At 34.0% G+C, this 21,613-nt stretch overlaps 1 protein-coding gene across 5 annotated transcripts in view; it reads left to right on the top strand.

The window, feature by feature from the left end:
• Positions 1-970: 970 nt before the first annotated feature.
• The window catches only part of LOC106161874 (voltage-dependent calcium channel subunit alpha-2/delta-2-like), a 41,493-nt gene continuing 20,850 nt past the window's right edge, over positions 971-21,613 (top strand). For 2 of the 5 annotated variants that reach the window (XM_087014930.1, XM_087014934.1), the window contains exons 1-12: positions 971-1,156; positions 1,912-1,993; positions 9,760-9,882; positions 12,054-12,113; positions 12,706-12,835; positions 13,255-13,386; positions 14,528-14,633; positions 15,102-15,201; positions 15,581-15,760; positions 16,198-16,335; positions 16,623-16,701; positions 17,080-17,129. In XM_087014930.1, coding sequence (XP_086871056.1) covers positions 1,065-1,156; positions 1,912-1,993; positions 9,760-9,882; positions 12,054-12,113; positions 12,706-12,835; positions 13,255-13,386; positions 14,528-14,633; positions 15,102-15,201; positions 15,581-15,760; positions 16,198-16,335; positions 16,623-16,701; positions 17,080-17,129 — 1,272 coding nt within the window. In that variant the 5' untranslated portion in view covers positions 971-1,064. Of the gene's footprint in view, positions 1,157-1,911; positions 1,994-9,759; positions 9,883-12,053; positions 12,114-12,705; positions 12,836-13,254; positions 13,387-14,527; positions 14,634-15,101; positions 15,202-15,580; positions 15,761-16,197; positions 16,336-16,622; positions 16,702-17,079; positions 17,130-17,807; positions 17,892-18,886; positions 18,971-20,235; positions 20,320-21,613 lie in introns of all 5 variants that reach the window. The other 3 variants (XM_087014933.1, XM_087014931.1, XM_087014932.1) reach the window with 3 other exon arrangements.

A 21,613-nucleotide genomic window follows, 5' to 3' on the forward strand; every position in this document is an offset into this window, starting at 1 on the left:
TATTTGAACGTTATAAAGTTTGTTACTTAGCATGTACTTGTTGTTTTGAAAATATACATATATCTACATTTCAGAAAGTTTTTACAAACATTGTTCTCCACCCTTTTAAAACTAGGCACTGAAAATGTAGTACAGGTTTGCGTGAAACAGAATGTGTCCCGGCTTGTTTTTTATTCACTGTAGATGTGGTGATTGCGTTTGATGTGATCATAAACAGACACGAAGATAATACAACAAAGCCCAGAAAGTTTCTTTTCCCCGGGAATCCTCAAATGAAATCTGAAGCAGAAAAGTGCGTCCTTCAAGCAAACAGCACCCGACTTTTAATGAAATAATATCATGTCCTAATCATACATGTACATAATTGAATGAAAACATTATCTACATTATCCTTCTCTCTCTTTTGTTTATTTATTTATTATTATTATTTTTTTTTTTTTTGCAAGGCACTAGCACATTTAGATTAAAAGCTTTCATTATAGTGATCAGCATATGAGAGTATACTAACAGTAGTAATTTAGTTCAAAGAAAATTTCGAAAAAAGGTCGCACGATTTCACTCAAGAAATGAGAAAAAATTATAATACGAGTATGAGAATGCAGTAGAGAAGTCGGGTGTGAATTTTATGCGTCGTGTACAGATTCCTATCTATCATTTACATGCCACATGGAGAAATGTATCATACGGTATCCTGGGCGTTAAAATAGCGTGACGATTGCTATCACATCCATTTATTCTAATGACATCCTTTTTTGTCACTGACTAATGTAGGTAGATTTAAATGTATGATAAATGAACTCAAACTTCATGTACATCTAGGTGCGTTTTATCCCTCTTGATCTTGGGTGAAATAAAAGAAAAGTAATTCAAAAAACACAATCGACATAATTGCCTGAAATATTCCTTCAAAACAAAATAATCGCAAAAGAAGTAAAGACAATCTCCTCTGAGAGGCAATACGAGACGGTAACTGCGGATAGACGAGCCTTGTTAACCTAGTTTACCGTGTTTATAATTAGAAACCCCAAACCGAGGCCGAAGGTAATCTACTAGCTATTACAACCATGGCTGCTCGATTACTGAGAATAGAAGCAGCGGTCTTCGCTTTAATTACGATATATATAAGCTGCAAGGCGCAATTTCCAACCGAATCTAGGTAAGTCGATGAAATTGAGTGCAGTTCGTATGTTTTTTTCCGTGAAGTCTGTCTATTTCGAAAGAAATCTGCTTGAATACGGGACATCTTCTCTGGCTCGATGTCTGCCTCATAAGGGAGTGAGAGACAGGTGTATAAACATAATGCCTAGCGTTAGATATATGTCGACTTTCCTGTTGTGCAGACACTTACCTTCAGTTGTATTGTGATGTATTTTGCAATTTATTGACTGTTAATTTTCAAAACCTTTTTACATATCGAAATTGAACACGGCAGTTCTGTATACACGAAGGGAACCTCGTTGAATTATAAGAATAGAAAAATAAACAAACAGTCGTGACCCTTTAAACGCGTAGTGTAAACAAAAAATGAGGTAAATGTGTCATGTGCTTTAGAAGTTTATACAGTTTACAGTTTATGAAAATAAGCTATAAATGAATAGTAATTTTTCTCACCTAGTGGTGTACATGTACGTGTTGGGAATGGGGGGGGGGATCTGAGCTAGGGTCTTATTGTGGGAAAATCATCACCGTGCCCACACTAGTTTTAGTATCCTTTACTTAACAAGACGTACACAATTTATCGCCAGTGCAGTAAATCTGGGGGTAAGGGTAGTAACTCATAAATCAAACAAGCTTTAAATACATTAATTATTGCCATTATTACCATTGGTCATATTTTTCTTATGTAGATTAAGTACTAACAATGTAAATATGTCACTTGGAAGGTGCGTTAACTCTTCTATCTTATTTCAGCATAAAAACGTGGACAAAAGATCTGAAGCAGTCATTGGATGAATATGTTAGTAATGTTTTAGGGGAGGCTCAACTACAACAGGTAAGAGTTGATTATGTCAGTTCTGCTAGTGAACTATAGCAGCTAGAATATTGCTACTTGAGCAATCAAGTAAAAAGAGAAAGCTGCATATACTCCTAATTCCCCCCTCCACTTTTCCCACCTACAATTCAAACATCCAAACATCCAAATATCCAAATTGAAGGTTCACTAAATGCACATTAAGGAATTCAGTAGCTCAGCATCCAGGTCATATTTTAGGAGTATATTTGGGACGAAGATCACCAAGATACATGTATGTAGTAACTCTTTGCACATTTTTTAGTGCACTGTGCACAAAAGAGACTAGGTAAATGTCAGGACTCGTACCTACTCAAAGTACATTCTGCTTAGGAGTTTTCCCCTTCATTTTTAGACCCTAAAACATTTTTTTACTCAGACTTAAAGGGGCTAGAATGTATCCTGTTTACAGTTGATTCTCTTCCACTGACAAGGAATCCAATATAGATATGGATCCGTTGTGATAATCAAAGAAGAGCCACACAATTAGACCTTGATTTGCAAAGAGAACGCATTGGGGCAAAGATTATGCATGGGTGTGCCAAATGACATCAGGCAGAGCTCAGGAAGCCTGAATTCACTGGACTCACTCCAGGATGAAATTTCTTTAAGACAAACGTTAACACTAATAGATGGAGGATTCTGCGGTAGCCAAATTGACATTTTAAACTGCATCATTATCTGTATAGGGAATTTGGCAGCTTGAAACTGTTCAAAGTTGATTTATATGATGAGTATTGACTGTGATGCATATTGTGGTGGCTGTATTGAAAAGAACCCAGATCACTTATTTAAGGCAGGGCTGTGTAGGTATAATATCAGTATTATTGTTGTTATTATATATATTATATATGTATTGTTATTATATTTATTCATGGTGCGCAGCAAGTGTAGCACCACTGAGGCACGAGGAGTAAAGCTTTTTAAATACGTCACGCTTAGTCTCTTTATAATATGTTTTCTTATTTGTTTATTTTTTTAATATGTTAGGGTTGCTACCTAAAGTATTGTGGCTGTCACCTGGTAAAGGTTTGCTAGTTGCTGGATACTCAAACTCCTTTATAAATGCTGGTCAGTCAGGTCAAGTCACATCATACTAAATCGGTCAATATGGGCGGTCAAAGAGTATGTGCATTCTTTATTCTCTGGCAGAGAAGAGCATTCAAATTGGGTTGTGCATTACTGACATCAGTGTATTTATACCTATTTATAAATAGAACTGCAGAGTCAGGGATAGACTTTCATAAAAAACTGAAATATATATTTTTTGCTAAATGCGAAACAAATTTTATTTAATTGAAACTTTTCTCCAAAAATGTTAAGTAAATCATTACAAATATTTCTACAAAGTGACCTTAGTTCAGTTTTATTATGTGAGTGTTCAGAATGTTGTGAGAATTCTGTTAGTAATGGTTGTGTGTCTAAGACAAATTACACACAGGGTCATGAAGTTCCGCCCTATTCAAAGTTGCTGCGATATTTCATATGTTATACATATAGGGAAGGGGATTGGCATCCTTTTCTGGGGTAGTGCTAACACTCACCAATTTAGCCAAATGCTAAAACTGACTAAGATTGGCTAAAGAAAAAGGGCTTGATTTGACATGTTTTAACCAAATTATAACCATTTTGGTAACAAATTAACAAAAATGTGGTGATTTGGCTAAGCAAAAAAAATTGCTAGCGCTACCCCAGCTTTTAGAGGATTTCTACCTCTATATGTGGAAAACAGAGTTAAAAAATTACATAATGACATATAAATAATTTAATTCTTCACAAATAAGGCAATTTTTTGGTTCCCTCATTCTCTCTCTCTCTCTCTCTCTCTCTCTCTCTCTCTCTCTCTCTCTCTCTCTCTGTGTTCTCAGCCCTGCTTGTAAGTTATGCCAGCTTTGTCTGTGGATAGCTGGAATGGAGTCCATGTGTTTACATGAAAATTGCATACTAAGAGGATTTAATAACTTTATTGCAAGCAAGTATTGATCTTAGTTATAGATGGCTCTCTGATTACAGTAATCACTCATGAATTTCAAACACCTCATTTATTCCAGTATTTTATTTATTTATTTATTTTAAAATATGAATTATCACCCAAATTATCATACATCCTAAAAAAGAACCCAAGTCTTTCTTTTTCAGCTTTGCTTCTTATATATCAATTGATTCATTTAAAAATTAGTTTTGAGATTTGTAAAGAATTAGTTTTGTTTGAATTTTGTGCAAAATGTGTGTAGTATAGTGGAATGCATAGTTGTCCTAGAAACTTGTGATGTTACATTCTAAAACACGTACTCCATTTGCAATTGAAAATATTATGATCTTTACTAAAAACTTGAACTGTCTTTTATTTTTTTAATTTTCGGTACTTGGCTTTTTTTTTCAAATTTATAACAGAAAATATAATAGCTAGTACCTTTATTTCCATTTATGAAAATAGTGAATAAGGTCACTTGCAAAACTATTTAAAAAATAAAAAGTAGATTAAATTAATGAATAAAAAATTGAATGAATGAATGGAAGAAAGAATTGCTGAATTTAATTCAATATGAATACAATAAAAGAAAGAAAGAAACAAAAAGATTAATGAGAAGGTAATTGAAATAAACTAATGAATAAATGGATAAAACAGATAAAAATTTTTATCGACCAACCAGAGAGAATGCCCACTTCCTACCACAAGTGTTGAAGTTCACTGCACATGAACTTACCTCTGTATTATGTTCAGCATGCATTACTGGGAATTACATTCTGGGAGTTAAGTGTGAGACTCCCCAGTACTAATATTACTAGGAAATTGAGTGGCTAAGGTTCTTCAGGGAGTTATCGGAACTCATGTACTGTTACCACTGCATTAGGTTATGTACACTATTCATTTACAATCCATACTGATAAATCCAGGTAGATTTGAAAAGCTTTAGACAATTGTCTGTGGGAAGTGTATGATTAGGTATTTTCTATGATGGTGTAAATATTTTGCATTTTATTATCATCTACAGTATATCCCTTTTCAGATGTACTTCCTTTGAGTTTGCCTAGTGTAAACATGCCGTTTCATGAGATCCATGTCTATATAGTGTTGTATCCTAAGACCACTGCCATCAGGTGTGCTACAAATAGCCTAGAAACCTGATATTTCCAGAACTATTTTTGATGCACTCGGCTTACTGGGGGCCCTAAGCTGGATATATTTTGTACACCATAGTATAATCTCTTATTGTGGCTGTATCAAATTAATTACTTAAAGTATAGGCAGACTGATGGCATTCATGAGTCAGGATAGGATTTTCCAGTGTAATGAAAGTTATCTTGCCTTATTTTATTTTTAAGCAGGTTAATTTTTCTGCGAGAAAACAATAATTTTTATGGGTGTATAGGTAATTTGAAAGCCATCTCAAAGAAAAAAAAACTATATGTGTTAAATAATATTGACGTTTTTGTCTTGTAATGGTATGAATTATTTATTTGTAGTTAACGCACATATTATATCTAGATAGCATTTTTATTCTAATATAAGCAGAGAGTTCAGAACAACAATTATAAACATGCTAAATATAGCAATAAAAAAACATGCTAAAATATACATAAAAGAGGGTAATTAGAGATTAATTGATTTATAGTTTGTATTATAAGGTTCGACATACATTCACAGGTAGAAGTAGAAAATCAAGACAGGGATTGTATGGTTGGGATGTGCAGGGGAGGGGTGGGCTGGATGTTGTCTGTGGTAGAATTCATCATTATTTAGATGGAAGGATGGGTAGAAAAACTGATAAACATGCAATACAGTACTTGTTCATTCTCTCAGTACTGTTAGCATTGAAGTTTTCAGAACATACAGTAGTATGTAACCATGGCAACCCGGAGATGCAAATAATGGCATAGAGGTTGAGGATAAAGGTTTAATTCCATAAAGCAAATAGATTTTGTGTTTGGAATGTTTTGATAAAGGTTATTTTACCAAGATGATTTGTTGTACAAATATGTTGAGGGAAGCTCTGTTTTTTAGTGTATGTGTGTTCTTGTGCACTTATTCATTTCCTGGTTAAAACAGTACATTAAAAATATATATCATTGATCTATCCTATTGTTGTAAGCCTATTGCTTCCTAGAAATTGTACATTGGAGGTGTTCACCATTCCCTTAGGATTTTGGAATTTGTTATGTAAACCCTTTCATGAGGGGATAAAATTTGCCAAGAAGAGGATTCACCCCCTGCCTTCTATTCCTCATCACCAACCCTTCTTTTCCCCTCTTTTCCCATAGCAACTTTTTTTGTGAAATTATTATTATTACTGTTATTATTATAATTATTATTGTCATTATTATTATTATTATTATTATTATTATTATTATTATTATTATTAATGTATTGTGCAATTTTGATAATTTTGCTATTCTTCTATGAGCTTAGGTCAACCCCCCCCCCCCCCCCATTTTGATAAGAGACAGGGACCTTAATTTTTTCCATCCCCCTCTTCCCACATGTTCCTATGATCATCTCGAATCCTAAAAAACAAAATCTTCACAAAAAATCTTTTGATGATAACTTCTTACTTATAATAATCCTAAAAAATGTTTTCATGGTCTTGCAATTTTAATGAGGATCAGTCTAGAAGGGGAAATGCTATTCTTAAGTATATCGGGACACTCAGTGTTCCTTAATGAAGAGAGCCCCAAAGGGCAATTGATGCATCTAGATATGGAGTAATGGCATTGACTGAAGGCCAAGCCTTTTAGATTCTGCTAAATTTAACAACAGCTTAAGAATTATAGTGCTAGTAAAATTTCATTAAGGCCCTTCTATTCTTCTGCTTAGGTAAGTAACTGCCTTGGTGTGTTTGTTTAAATTGAGTCAGGGCATATAATATCAGAGTGACTGATATTATGTCCATCAAATATTTAATAGTACCTGTGACCATTAAATAAACAGGGCAGAGATATTAAAGCTGAGAAAAAGAAAGGTTAACAGTAATCTGGCACTTCAGTGAATGGTTAAAAAAAAGTGAAAAGAGGAATTACTTTAGAACAGCAGACTGAATTTATACAAGCCAAGGAAAAAAATTATGAACATCGAATGTTCAAAAATGATTATTGGACTTTGATAACTTTTAATTACAATTTAAAATGTATATCTTTGAAATTCTGACCTAGCATATGTATATCTGATTGCATCACTACTATTTCCTGTTCTTAAGTTGAACTAGTTATGAACACGCCTTGAGAGCCATTGTACCAGAAACAATTTATTTTTAAAGCCTGTGAGATTTTTTGTTTGTGCTCTTCCTGAATGCTGGTTCATCATCATGGAGTTATGCAAGTGAACAAGGCACTAACTGTGGCTCTCAAAGACTGGAAGTGACACCTATCATCAATTCACACCCATAATGTGAGTTACATGCCTAAAAGAGAAGTAAACCGGTCATTTTCCAAAATCACGCTTAATTCGATACTGAGATCTGTTAGTTTCCTAATTGTTAGACACATGGAACGGCAAAATGAAATATGGAGAATTATGATGCATTTACATTGAAGAAGGGTCCATCTTTTTTAGCAAGCATTATGATTAAGTTGAAATTTTACACACAGGCTTTTGTACTAAGTGTTTATTTATTTATTTATTTATCCAGTCAGCATCTTGCAAAAGCTAAAATAATTGAGAACAGTCCCATCATACATTGCAGGTAAACTCAGATTTGTTTGACCTTTTTATGGTTGCTAATGTTTTACGAGTTGATGTATTGATTTAAGCCGACTGGTATCTCTGTTGAGAAGACATTGTATTTCCAGATCTCTATGGAGCTACAGTATATATTAGATTAGCACATGCAACAGTTATGACATTTTATCACAATAATGGTGTGAGTTTATTGCTCTGATATGCAAAGGGGATAAATATGGTGATGTCCAGTTCCTTTATTCGAATGCCGCATTCACAACAGTGGATTAACTGATCTTTGGATCAAATATGGTGACTTACTTAAAAAAGCTTGTTGTATAATGCCCTAATAGACACTGAATGGATTCCCCACAGGGATTGCAAGACAAGCATTCAAGTGGGTCAGCCATATTTGATCCACAGTTCTGTTAGTTCGCTGTTGTGATTGTGCCCTAATTTCAGAGAGAAGACTTACCAATATAAATATGATCTTGAAGATCAGTGCTCAGGGCAGTAAGAGGGTGAATTGGTGGGTTTATAATCCCTTTAAATTAAAAAAAGAGAATATGCATTTTTTATTCTTGCTTTGTTTGATAATTGCCTAATGTTACTGGTGATATATTTATAATCACCTAAGCAACTTGCGTTGGTTATCTTGAGCCTTGCTCGTAAGTACGTGATACGGAAAGATGGATGTATCATCTGTTATGTGTTCCTGTGAGTAGCAACGAAGTTCCATTGCAATCACAATGTCCATTTTCTCAAGTTAATGTAAAACTGATTTCAATATAGATGGTCCTGCATGCAACCTTGTTTCCCATCTTCCATTTACTGGATGTTTCAGTTTAAATTGAACACCAGTTTTATAATGTGCTTTTAATAATGGTGCTACATAATATGTAATGTATGAAATATACTAGTACTTTCTTCATTTGTCTTTGATGAAAGTGACAATTAGAATGAGTGGCAGCACTTCCGCAGAGATGCACAGGGATGATTTTTTTTCTTTTTTTGACTGCTCAGCAAGTAGTGCCAGGAGATAATTTTTCTTTAAGTCTTTGTTCAGAATAGAAGTCACCGTACAAGCAAGATCGATCTACCTCATCAGGGACTATCGCTCAGGTGTGGTCAGTGTAATTGGCTAAATTGTCTGGCATGCCCCCTCTCAAAGCAACATGAACAATATCATGGACCACAAAGTTCATTACAGTACCTAGGAACATGAGGGCATGCCAGACTGGACCTTGTCAAGAATCCCTACTGAGATAGATCGACCCTGCTAGTACGATCACTTCTATTCTGAACGCTAACCTAATATGTAGGACACAACAATGACAAAAATTGCTTGGCGTAGTTTCAGTTTCAAATGCCCAAGGTTTCAAATTAGCCAGGGACAATGTTTACAACAATCATAAGCTAAAAATGGCTGTTTTGTGAATATATGTCAATAGATACATATTCAATGATTTATGGCTTAAATTCAATGAGATAATTGTTTCCAAGCAAGCAAGACCTGATTATATGTTGGACTAGAAAATTGATCAAACAAATAATTTATATTTTGACTATTGTGTAAACAATTAATGTACTATTTTTTTCCCTGCTGATTTTGTGTGGTTAGATGAGTCTGTAAACTGGAATAGCTGATTTCCCCAGAGTTTGAAATAAAGCACTTATCTTTTCTCTAAGTGACTTCAACTGTAGCTATTTTTATTTTACTGTGTAGGAGTCCTTTTTGATCAACCGTTAGAAGGGAAACTATGCTGTTACTAGTACATATACCCTACCAACACCCCCACCCCTGTCTATACACATGCATATGTTCATGCTGACACATAAACTTTAATCCTTTCTCCAACTGGTCCATGAACTATTTCTCCCTAAACTTTCTGGCATTCTTCTTGTCTGTCTCTTGTGCTCATTACTCTCTCTCTCTCTCTCATAAAATTGTTAAATTCATTTATCATTTCTGTATCAGTACAGAGTATTATTATGTGACAAGAGTTATCAAACCCTTGAATTTGAAGAATTACAACAATATGCGTTACCCCTTTTCCACCTTTAATATAGTAAATTTACATTAATGTTTTAGAGCTACAACAGCTATGATGCCAGCAAGGTCCAGTGGAAGGCAGTCAATGGAGAAGATTTGGTGGAAGAGACAGCAAATAAACTGGGATTAGAGGTCCTTGGGAAAAAAATTGAAGCTTTAAAGGTAAAAATGAATTTCATGTTGTTAGTGTCCAAAAAAATTTATAGTGAATTTCGTCATGAGTAAATAATGATTAAATGATAAAAAAAAAGGGGGGGGGGGCAGGGAGGGAAGATTGACACTTAATTGAAAGATGAAAATGTTTTTTATTTCTCAGTAAGTAAAATGTGTTTCCAGTGATTTTGTTACACAGGAAACAATGATAGGTAAGACAAAATTTATTTTTCATTTAAAGGGAAAAAATGTGCACGTTTTTAATCATTTTACAAAACGCAAGAATGTTTTTCTTTTATGAAATGGGTCACATACCAATTTCTTCATCTAATTAAATGTTCTGCTGTCAAGTTAATGTAGAACAACTGAACTGGAAATGGACCCAAAATCACTCTTCAACCTATTTCATTTGACTATCTGTATGGTGCCCTTGTTACTCCCGTCAGTGTCCATTCTGTCTCTACTGAGCAAGGTTTTAGGGCTGCCTCCCACTGCCCCCTTCCCCTTAGGGTTATAGGCAGTTTACCTTTATCATGAAAGAAGTTTGTCTTAACATGATCATTTTCAAGGCAAATGACAGGAAAGTGACAGTTTCTTTTTTAGAAGCAATAGGTTGATAGCTAGGTAACCTTTTGTTCTACTGTTTTTTTTTTCTTCCACAGGGAAAAGATGTCAGTTGGGGACTTTGAAAAGTACACAGTCTGTTTGTACAGCTGAAAGGTGTAACCTTCAGGGTTTCCTTTTTTGGGGGCCAAAATTATGTTTTTTTTTTCAGTGACAATTTGTTAAAGACCAAAAGCTGGTCAAATTTCCCTAGTAAGCATAGATAAACTTAAGCAATAACCAAAAATTATATATGCTAGTGGAACTTGGCATTTGCAAGAAATTGACTTGAAGAACTATTGTGGTAAAAGGGATAATAACTCTTTGTATATGTATATTTCACAATAAAAAATTGTAAACATTTCATAGAAATGACATAAATTCTGTTTTACCACAAAAAAAAAAATCGCAGTTATAGCTATTATTCTGATATCTGAGCTTGTCATCAGACCATGTGACCTCCATAGATGGCTATACTCAGTAATAATCTCTTAAGAGATTATAACATAAAACCAAACTTTTTAGAAAAAAAAACAGGGACTAACTTGGAATGTATAAAAGGATTCATTAACCACTGGGAAGTATGGGAAAATTGTTGTTTACTCCGAGAAAATTCATTTTTTGGCCAAAACAAACAGTCATTATCCCTTTAAATTCAAAATAGTCAGAAGGTTTACTGGCTGTTGGGTGTTTAGCTAGAATTATTCCTGGCCCATTCGTCAAATTGCTCCATTGACTGGACCATTGACTATATATAGGGCTTGAAGCTAGCAAGTTTTGCCATAGCTGCTTGCAGTTTTCATGTGCATATGCCATAGAGCATATAGGCAAAACTGCCAACAAAAAAAATTTCAGTGTGGGTCTAACCTGTGTAATTTGGGATACTTGGCAACTAAACATAACAACAGTATTTCTTTACAAATCATTTTGGGTGGCTTTTTTTTATTTTTTTTTTTACATGCCATGTATGATGTATTCCATATTTCATTTGTCTTGTTGCTGCTGAGAATATTTCTGTATTTGGGGTAGTTCTGTTAGTGCTGCCACCTATACCTCAGGTGTAGATGTGCAAGTGCTGCCCCCTAAGACTTTGGGGTGTTTATGTGCTAGTGCTGCGAAATATGCCAGGGGTAGATGCAAAGTTCTGCCACAGATATTACATTGTTTTAAAAACATCCCCTCCCCTCTCCTTGTTATTTGTTATTTGTCTGTGTAAACATATAAATCAATTGAAAAGGTGTTTTCAGCTTTTGTGTGCTATATGTCTGGGGGATTTGATGTGTAAATGCACTTCTGAAAATCAATGGTAATTCAGTGGTACTTGGTTGAGTTAAACACCCTCTCGAGGATATGACCCCTGGACTGGAGATGGGGGTGAAGAAAAAAAAATGAAAGTATTACAAAAGTTAGAGCAGGGTACATCGATTAATACCACTGTAATAGTAATTCTGTTGTTCGGTATTTTGATAATTAAAATATGTTTAGGTGGAAAGTGCTGCATCATCATGTATGTCCATGGTATATTTGCCTACTCAAAGTGAGATGAAGATAAACTAATGTCTGCAATTCTCTTTCAGAAATCAGTGAAGGCTGCAGAAGAAATTGCTGCAATTTCCCCTAAAGATGATTCATTAACAGTGAGTTTTAACAGAAAAACATTTGAGACAGTAATTTTAGGGGAACTAAATGATAAGATGACGCCATTTTTATTTTTAGATCCAATTCATGAACTGTAAGATAGTGAATTCTAGCCAAATGTTTTACATGTTCTCATTTAGCCCAGGGAAATGTTTTGTAATATTACGCAGTTCTTTTACCACATTTTCCTTTGTCATGCTATGTATTTTAGCTTTATCCTAGAGTGATCTCAGAGTTCATCCTGTGTCAGGCTTAAAAGCTTATCATCTTCAAAATGTCAGGGAATTCTGGCAGTAATTTGACATCTAATTGCTTGAACCGTTGAGAAAAGCTGCCCAGTACTTATTGAATAAAATGTCTAAATTATGAGAGAGAAGAAAAAATAACTTAATTACATTTTAGTTTTAACGTTGGTGGTAATTGATGTAAATACTATGTAGTCTCTTCGGTATTTTACTCACCTTATTAACATCTAAATTATGACAAAATTATAGTTACCTTTGGCCTAAGTTTATTTGTAAAAAAAAAAATGTAGAATAAAACTTTGAATGAAAGACAAATTTTTTAGTAATATTATTCAAACAATTTCAGATAGATAACTATAAGTTCAACAATGCAAAAACTCTGGACAAAAGTACACTGACCTACTCTCCTAAGTTTGGCAAGGGGATCAACGAGACCGTCTCCAGCGTACACATCCCTGTGGAGATATACTATGGAGGTACGTGGTCTGTGCACACACACACACACACACACACACACACACACACACACACACACACACACACACACACACACACACACACACACACACACACAGGTGTGGTGTGTATTCATATGCATGTGCACTCAAGCATGCACATATAATGTTACAATTGATATGTTAATTGCTCATATGTACAGTGTAAGTACACATGCATGTGTATGCAAGCACATACGTATGCAGGTACATCGAATTGAAAGAAATATACTTGCACACACTCTTCTTCTAAATTCAATGTTTAATTAATTAAAGTATACTAAAACAGGATCAGATAAAAATCACAATTAACCATTGCATGGTAGCAGGTATTATGCAGAAACTGAGTTGTGAGAAAAACAATAATATCAACATATAATTTTATTTTGTGATTTGAACAGATAAAGATATCCTGAATGGCCTGAAGTGGACAGAGGGACTGGACGACGTATGGAAGCAAAATGCAGAGGATGATCCAAATCTTCTGTGGCAATACTTTGGGGGACAGAAAGGGTTTTTACGTTCTTACCCAGGTAAATTGATGGAAAATCTCCTCGTTGGTTAAAATTAGATTAGTAAAAGTAGTTACTACTACTTCCACAGTAACTGCTGCAGCTACCACCAGGTCAACCATTCTTAGACCCCATTCCCACAGATTTTAGATCGATCTATCCCTGTGAGGAGTCTCACTAGATTACTGTCAACGTAGCTGGCTTAAGCGTCTGTCCCGCCTACTTAAAGCTGTAAAGGGGTAATTAACTACCGTGAGCGCTCGGCTGAGAGCAATTTAGCGTGAACCCCCAGGGAGTTAGGTCGATCTAGATGGATCGATCTAAATCTATGGAAATGCACTCTTAGATGGCCATCGCTCTATTTCTGTAACACTCTACCTGTCATAGTTGAAGCTATCTACTTGTATGAGTTCCAGTGTCAAATTACAGATGAAAGTTAATGACTTATTTCGCTCTCTGTATTGATCCTGGGAAAAAAAGCTCTTTGTTAAGAACTTCATGACACATTCACAAGGGCACCCAGAGGCAGATCAAATGTGAGCTGGGTACAGAACTCGTGCATTGACTGGGATCCATCAATTGTTACATGCTTAAAGGGCAGATTAGATCATGTGGAATGTAACTGAATCACATAGATTGTGCCTGCTCAAAATAGAAACTCAGATTGGAAGGGCTATGAGTTATTATGTACGGGATCTTCACACATGTAAAGCAGTGCCTTTACTGACTGAGAATAGTATCCACATAATGTAACTCGGTGTCTGAATTTCATAATTTCTTTTTGCGAAGAAAAAAAGAGTGCAATGAACTGGAAGATGGGAAAAGGAAACCTAGTTTGATACAATGTATAAATAATGCTTAGCTTTAAAACAAGAAAACATATCAGAGTAAACAGAGTAAATGATAAATATAATGAACAGTAACTAGAAATAGTTAATGTTTGAATAATATTGAAATTGGATTTAAACAGTACTTCAATCTTTACAGTTTTTTATAGTTTTATAATTTTTTCTTTCTTGATTTTATAAATATTAATTTTTATTTTAAATTAATTATAAAATATTGAAAATATTAAATTAATTATAAAATATAATTTATTTTATTCATATTACTTAATTTTGGTTATTAATTTGTATATCTGATATTTTCATTAACATTTTAGCCAATGCATGGACTGAAGCCAAGCCTGATCTGTATGATGTCAGACGTCGTCCTTGGTACACACAGGGGTCAAGTTCACCCAAAAATATGATGATATTAGTAGACACGTAAGTCTGCCCTATTTATTTATTTTATTTTTCTTTGCAAATTTCAAACACTTTAAGTATTCCTTATTCCAAATTTTTTGTTATACTTAGTAGTTTTTTTCATCAAAAATTTTTAAATTATGTGTCAATGGGTACCTTTGCAGTGTAATTAAATGATTATTATTTTTGCCTATTTTGATTGCAGTGTAATTGACAAATTAGTATTAAATAGCAGAATTCTTTTCGCTTGTGGTTATCAGTTTTGCTTGCTTACAGTTGTCCATTTTACCACTTCTTTTTCTTTTTTTTTTTTGACCCATGAAGAAATGGAATTCATGCAGTATGTTATAAATATTTTAAGTTTTTGATCTAAAGGAATGACTTCAACCAAAAAGGCTCAAAAGAACTTGAGATTTAAAGTCTTTTAAAGCTTTTCAGTTCAGTATAGATAATTAATTAATAAATCAACAAATAAATGGATAATTTCAGGAGTGGAAGTACTACAGGGGAAGCTCTGCAGCTGATGAAGGAAACAGTAAAACAGTTGCTGGAAACTCTCGGGGAGAACGACTTTGTGGCAGTAGCAAATGTAAGGTTTTCATTTGATGGTTGAAATAGTCTTCAATATTGGTGTAACATTAAAATGATTATGTTATATGTAAGAATGCACACTGTATATAGGGAATGTTTTTGGCTGTTGTGAGTTTAAGATGGAGGTGTGTATACTTATTATCTGTTTAATGTTCACTTATTTAAAAAATTCCAGAATTGATGATATGTTTTGGTGACAAAAGATAAAACATAGTGTTCATGATAGTTATTTTCCAAACAGTTGCCAATTGAAAATAATAATAGCCAGTTCTTATTTATAAGTCTAGTTATAAGTCCTGACATCTCACAAATGTTCAATACAATGTTTTCCCTTTCAAATTGAAAATCAACCATAAGCATACCCTGCATCTTTTCAGTACTCCAAAACTGAAGAAATCCAAGACACTGTGCGGTACGTGTCAGAATGTTTCCAGGGCTTTGTCCAGGCCACACACAGGAACAAGCAAGTCCTGAAAGAGGCAGTGATGGATCTTCAGGCCTCTGGGATGGCCAAATGGGAGGACGCTCTGGAATTTGCTTTCAAAGCTTTCAAAGAGGTTGAAAAATTTCTACTATATATGGAGTTTGTATTATAGTGCTGAAAAGCATATTGATTAAATAGAAATTGGCTTTAAAGTTTCATTTTCTGTATTTTTCTGTTATTTGCAATTTTGTATTTCATTGACAAAACATCCTTTAGTTTATCCTGAGATAGTTCCACAGTTTAATACTGGCTTCTTTAACTCAGTATAACTAGGTTTCAACCCAAATGTATTGTTTGCACCATCTAAAATGTTAAAAATCTCTTGTAATGTTTGAACAAGATGTTACAAAGCTTTTTTTTTTTGTTCCCCCTAGCAAAAAGATGGAAGAAGGGTAAAAAAATTTTTATCGGACTGTGACTGATCTTAAGTTTTAGTGTACATATATCTTGAGGATTCATAAAACTCCAACTTATTTAATGCTAAATAAATCGAAGCATTTTTGTTTTTAGTTTGAACAAGATGAGAAAAACAGCAGCATGAATAATGTTGGAGCAGACTGTAATCGAATTATCATGGTGTTGACAGATGGCGCCACTGCCAAAGACGAGGCAGCCACTGTGTTGAATAGAGAAAATCCTGACAAGCGGGTATGTAGCACAAACTCAATATGGAGGTGACAAAACACTGGTATCAGGTTAAAACCATTTGTTTAGGCCTGTGAAATATGATGTTGTGAAATTTCCTTTTGATAATTTTTTGTCTAAGAAAAACATACATTTTCATAAGAAAATTAATTATTTGATTTTAAATAGTTTGAGCAGTGACACTTAACAAAACATTAAAAACATAAAAACTTTCATGTTGTAAAATATGTTATGTTGAAAAGATTTTTTAAAAAATTGATAAATTATATTTCAATATTTTTTCATACCAGATTCGCATATTTACTTATGCCATTGGTAAGACAGCTGCTGCCATAGAGGCTGTCAGGTGGCTGGCCTGTAAGAACAGAGGTTAGTGACTCAGTATTAGTATGACAAGTTTATCCCCCCCCCCCCCCCCCCCCCCAAAAAAAAAAAAAAAAAAAAAAAAAAAAAAAAAAAAAAAACGGTGACAAGACGTTCGTTTTTGTGAAAGAAGCATGAAACTAGCGAAATTGGCATAATCTTAGCTTGGAATGGAGCCAGTATCTGCCCCTCCCCCTTAAAAAGATGATTAAAAAAAGACTTGTTAAAAAGTCATAGTTTTCTCCACACTCTTGATGTTGTTTAAGGAAAATAGTTGGCATTTTCGGAAAAATAATTGAACTATAAAAAGGTCTAATGCTACTTGTATCATGGCAGTGAGTGATGTTGACCTAAACCTTTCACAGACCTTCTCCATGATTTCAGGATATTTCTCGAAGATACCAGCAATGGGCGCCATCAGAACCACAGTACAGGTGAGGTTTTGTAGACCAATTTTTTTTATACCTGATGTTGTTATCATAAGTATAATTCAGGCCATTCTTACACCAAATTTTGTGTTATATTTTGTGTTGCACATGATAAATGTAATTGGCGTCATTCTTGGACTTTGAATCCAAAACATAAAAGGTATTATTGATGTAATTTATAAAATATTACATTTTTAAATTAGAAATAAAGGCATTTAATATATAGTTTGGCCAGTTTGTTTGAAAATTAATGGTGTTATTGTTTTAATATATTAAGTGGATGCATTTTGATATATTAATATTTAACTAAAGCACATTTTTACAGCAGATTTAGAGTGTGAATTCCCATAAGGTATGGTTTAATAAGTACACCAAAGACTTCAGTAAAGTAAATGATGTATTAATTTGATATATTTTTGCTATGGTACATATGGACTGTGAAATGTGTTTGATAGCCCTTTTTTGATATGATTTCTTTTTCAGATGTTGGACTCTGATTTTACATTCTAGGGCATCTGGTTTACATAACGAAAACCAGCTTATTACAATACACACTTTAAATGCTTTAAAATTTTAGCCATTTATGAATTTAATTACTTATTTTCATAAAACTGTTTACATATTTGTATTATATAATGCTTAAGAGGTATTTTACTTCCTAATAACTCATTGGTTGTCACCTAGGAACATGTGGCAGTTGTTGCTAGACCTCTAGTCTTACAGTCTAGAGCATACATACAAGAATCGGATGTTTATGAAGATGCATTGGTATGGTGGCAGTTAGTAAACAGCCAAGTCATGTGACCCATGTGGGATCCCATTCTTTGTGTGTCTGCATCGTTGTTGTTGTTGTTGTCCTGTCTTGTTTGTAATGTTTTGTGAAGATCCATGGTTTCATTATTTATTCACTGAAAGCAAGGAAAGAAATGAAGAAAGGAAAAGTGAAAGGAAAATTGAATATCCCAAAAGTATTATTTGGAAAGATAAATTATGTACTGCAGTGCCAAAAATTGATGTTTTGAAAAAAAGAATAATTGTGATAAATAGTTGAATAATTATCATTATAGAAATACGAAGCTATCAAAATTCTCACCAGTGAATACCTGTGGATCTTGAAGCCTCACTTCTGTAGTATCTTTATGGGGTGGGATTTTTTTTTTTTTTTTTTTTGCTAGATCCGTATTTACATTGGCAAACATGGCTGACCCTGTGACCTCTGTGTGACCTCTTTATTTTTGGTACTGGTGTCAAAATTGTACAGTGTATCCCCCTCTCTCTTCATCAACCAATTTGTTATTTCAGCTTAGTATCCATTGTGTTGAAAGTTAACCCAGTGATGTAAATTTCCCCATTCTGATTTCTATCCTGTATCCATTATATTTCTGCTTTCAGGAGTAACGGGTACCGTAGATTCCATCTACCTTTGGCTGCATTTACATGAAACTTGGATTACACTTTTGTTTATCATATTTGACTTGTTTTATTTTTAAGGTTCATGGTTTGTGTGAGTAGTGAAATTTAGTGCACATAAGTAACTGTTCAGCAACATTTCTAGTCTGTACTTGGAACTATCATGGAGTCATCCTAGAAGGATCCTAATCTTTTACTTGCAAGGGATAACTTTAAGGAAATAACCTTGTCAAAATATGGAACTGTTCTGGTTCATTTTGGAGGCACTCTCACCCCCAATCAATCCAGGAAGTTTGTGTAAATGCACCCACACCCCCCCCCCCTTACCCAACCCTCTTATGTTACTATTTCAGAATTACCCAGCTGTGGTAGGGCGCCCCATGGCGCTGGAGAATATAGAGCACACCCATACCAGCAGTCCCTACCTGGACGCAATGGTACACATTTAAATAATATGTACTACTTTATTACCTTTTTTTTTTCATTCAGTGAAAGGAGCAATTTTGCATGGGGAGGGTTTTACATTTTTTGGTGATAGTTGTTTAGGATATGTCAATTTACAGTTCATGGCTAAGGTTTACTTGGGTGGAATTTCATTTAGTTGGGTGGAATTTCAATTACATTTCTTTAAAAAATGCTAGGAAAATACAAAATTTGGTGCCTTGGCAGTGGGGTTCTTGGATGATAAGTCAGTTGAATGTTTTGCAGACACTCTTCATAAATCAGAACTTCATAAATAAGACCTTCAGAACTTCTGTTTTAACAGTTGAGGTGGTGGAACGATACTGGCTCATTACAGAAATAGAATCTCTTTTATGAACTCTTCTGACAGCATTTGGGGACTCAAAGAATGCTTTTCCCTTCAAATGAGCTTGTCTTGGTAACTGGCTTGGTGAAAAAAGACTTTACTTGATTAATATAACATTCATTACATGTATAAATGCTTGATGTATTTCTCAGATGAATTTTTACTTTCTAAGTTGGAAAGTACACAAAAAAATTAATGACATTTGCATAGTGTCCTGTGATCTGTTGATATGAATGGAGATAGAAAAGATGCCAATAGCTTTGGAAGGCAAAGGGGTGAGCGTTTTTTATCCAAATGAAAAAAAAAATGTGAAAATTATGACCTGGGTGCATCATGGTGGAAATCAGGAAAATAAAACATGGGAAAAAATGAGAGATTTGAAATAAGTTAGTAATTAATATATCTGCAGGAATACCCTTCAGGTTATAAGAAGAAAAAAGCTTTTCATTAACAGATTATGACCAAGTGATTTCCTGTGTGTTTGTTGAAGTTGAAGGTTGTATGATTTTTCTAAGTGGTATGTGAGAATTTCTGAGATGTCCCGTACTAGAACAAAATAACTTTTGTTTTCTTTTGACCAGTAGGTTGAAACTGATATAGTTAATAAAGTTAGATGTTATGCTGTGTTTTCAGAGGTTAACCTAATGTAAAATTTATTTCAGTTTTTAAAATTTTGCATTATTTTCTTCCTTAATATACCCCCAAAACAGATGCAAAGGTGGACCTGAAAGCAACATGGTATTTTTAGATGCATAGTTTAATATTTAAAGATTCACCTTTTTTTTCACAAAAAGGGGGAAAGGGAATTGCTGGCAAGTCATCCCATGGAGACGAGGATATAACTGATGCAGATTTGTAATTTCTGATTTATCTTTTTATTTATCTGCACATCAGAAATATCCAGAATTGCTGGCAGACACATTTGCCTATGGTAACCTGAGCCATGTCCTAGAATCCAAGATGTACATAGATCAAGGGGTAAAGTGAATGACGCCATGGTAACGATGCCATGGTTACGACCCTAACTTAACCTCCACTTTAGGCATGGAGACTGCCCAGAGTTTGTGTATGATACAGTTTGGTTCCCATTCAGTTTTTATTTTTTTATTTTTTAATTTGTTTGCTGTAGATTTGAGAAACAGTGTACAGACACAAAGCACAGGGTCATGTTTCACAAATTTAACTTATTCAGATGTCAAAGTTTGACTTAATTTTAAGACTAAAATGTACAGTAGTATTCCTTTTTAGCCAGGATAATTTTCACCAGTTTATATTTGGTGGGTCCTAGGACTTTTAGGCTCATTGTGAAACGTGATTGGGTAAATAGCTCTATATTTGAAACTGGGGCTTACATTCTGATTTTGAGTCGGCTACTGGGTATTCATAGTACAATTCTTAGAGTTAAAGGAAAGACAAACTTTTGACATATGGAGTCATTTTGTGAATTGCAGCCTTTTAACTTTTGGATGGACTAATTAACAGTAGAATACATAAAAAAAACTTAAGTTAGGATTTTATTTGTTTGTTTTTTATATTTGACAATTTCAGAATTAAACTAGAAAAGACACATTTTACATGCTTGGCCTTTGAAATTAATGAACAAACGCATACAAAATGTCTGTGCACTGTTTTAAAATATCAGTTCAGTTGATTGAAAAAGTTTTCTTAACAGGAGCTTTTTTGAAATCAACTTCAGCCTTTCATGTTGCAATTTTACTGAACAAATTGTTATTATTTTTAGTAAGAAAATTACTTATAGATAGCTTGCAGCTGTCTCAGTTGAAGACTGTTCTCAGAATAATCACCAGGTGGGGTTACAGTCAAGTCCCTGTTTATTATGTAGGTTTTACAGTTACCACCTGGTGGTAATTAGACATCTTAAAATCTCTCTGAGTATGGACGTGGACTGAGACTTTCACAAGCTATTTATTAGTATTTTGTTTAGAGAACTTTTCATTGTGCAATGAGTTCATTTGATTTAATGGTTGGTATATAAACAAGTATTCTTAGAGTGTACTTTCTGAGGATATTGTCATGGCATTTGATTTTTGGCATGTTTGATCTTTCCCTTTATTTCTGTAAGTTTGAAGAAAACTGCCACCATTCATTTCTAGATGAGAACTTCAGAGTGCGGAATTTAAAACAGTTAAATCTACTAACAAATTACCTTTTTACATTAGTCATATAATGTGACAAAAGGAAATGACATCAATTTATTTATGAAAAGAACTTTTTTTCTGGTCACGCAAAAATATAACTGTTCATGGAAATT

The sequence above is a fragment of the Lingula anatina genome, chromosome 6, assembly GCF_051362555.1.
Source record: "Lingula anatina isolate TDL-2025a chromosome 6, LinAna3.0, whole genome shotgun sequence".
Taxonomy (NCBI): domain Eukaryota; kingdom Metazoa; phylum Brachiopoda; class Lingulata; order Lingulida; family Lingulidae; genus Lingula; species Lingula anatina.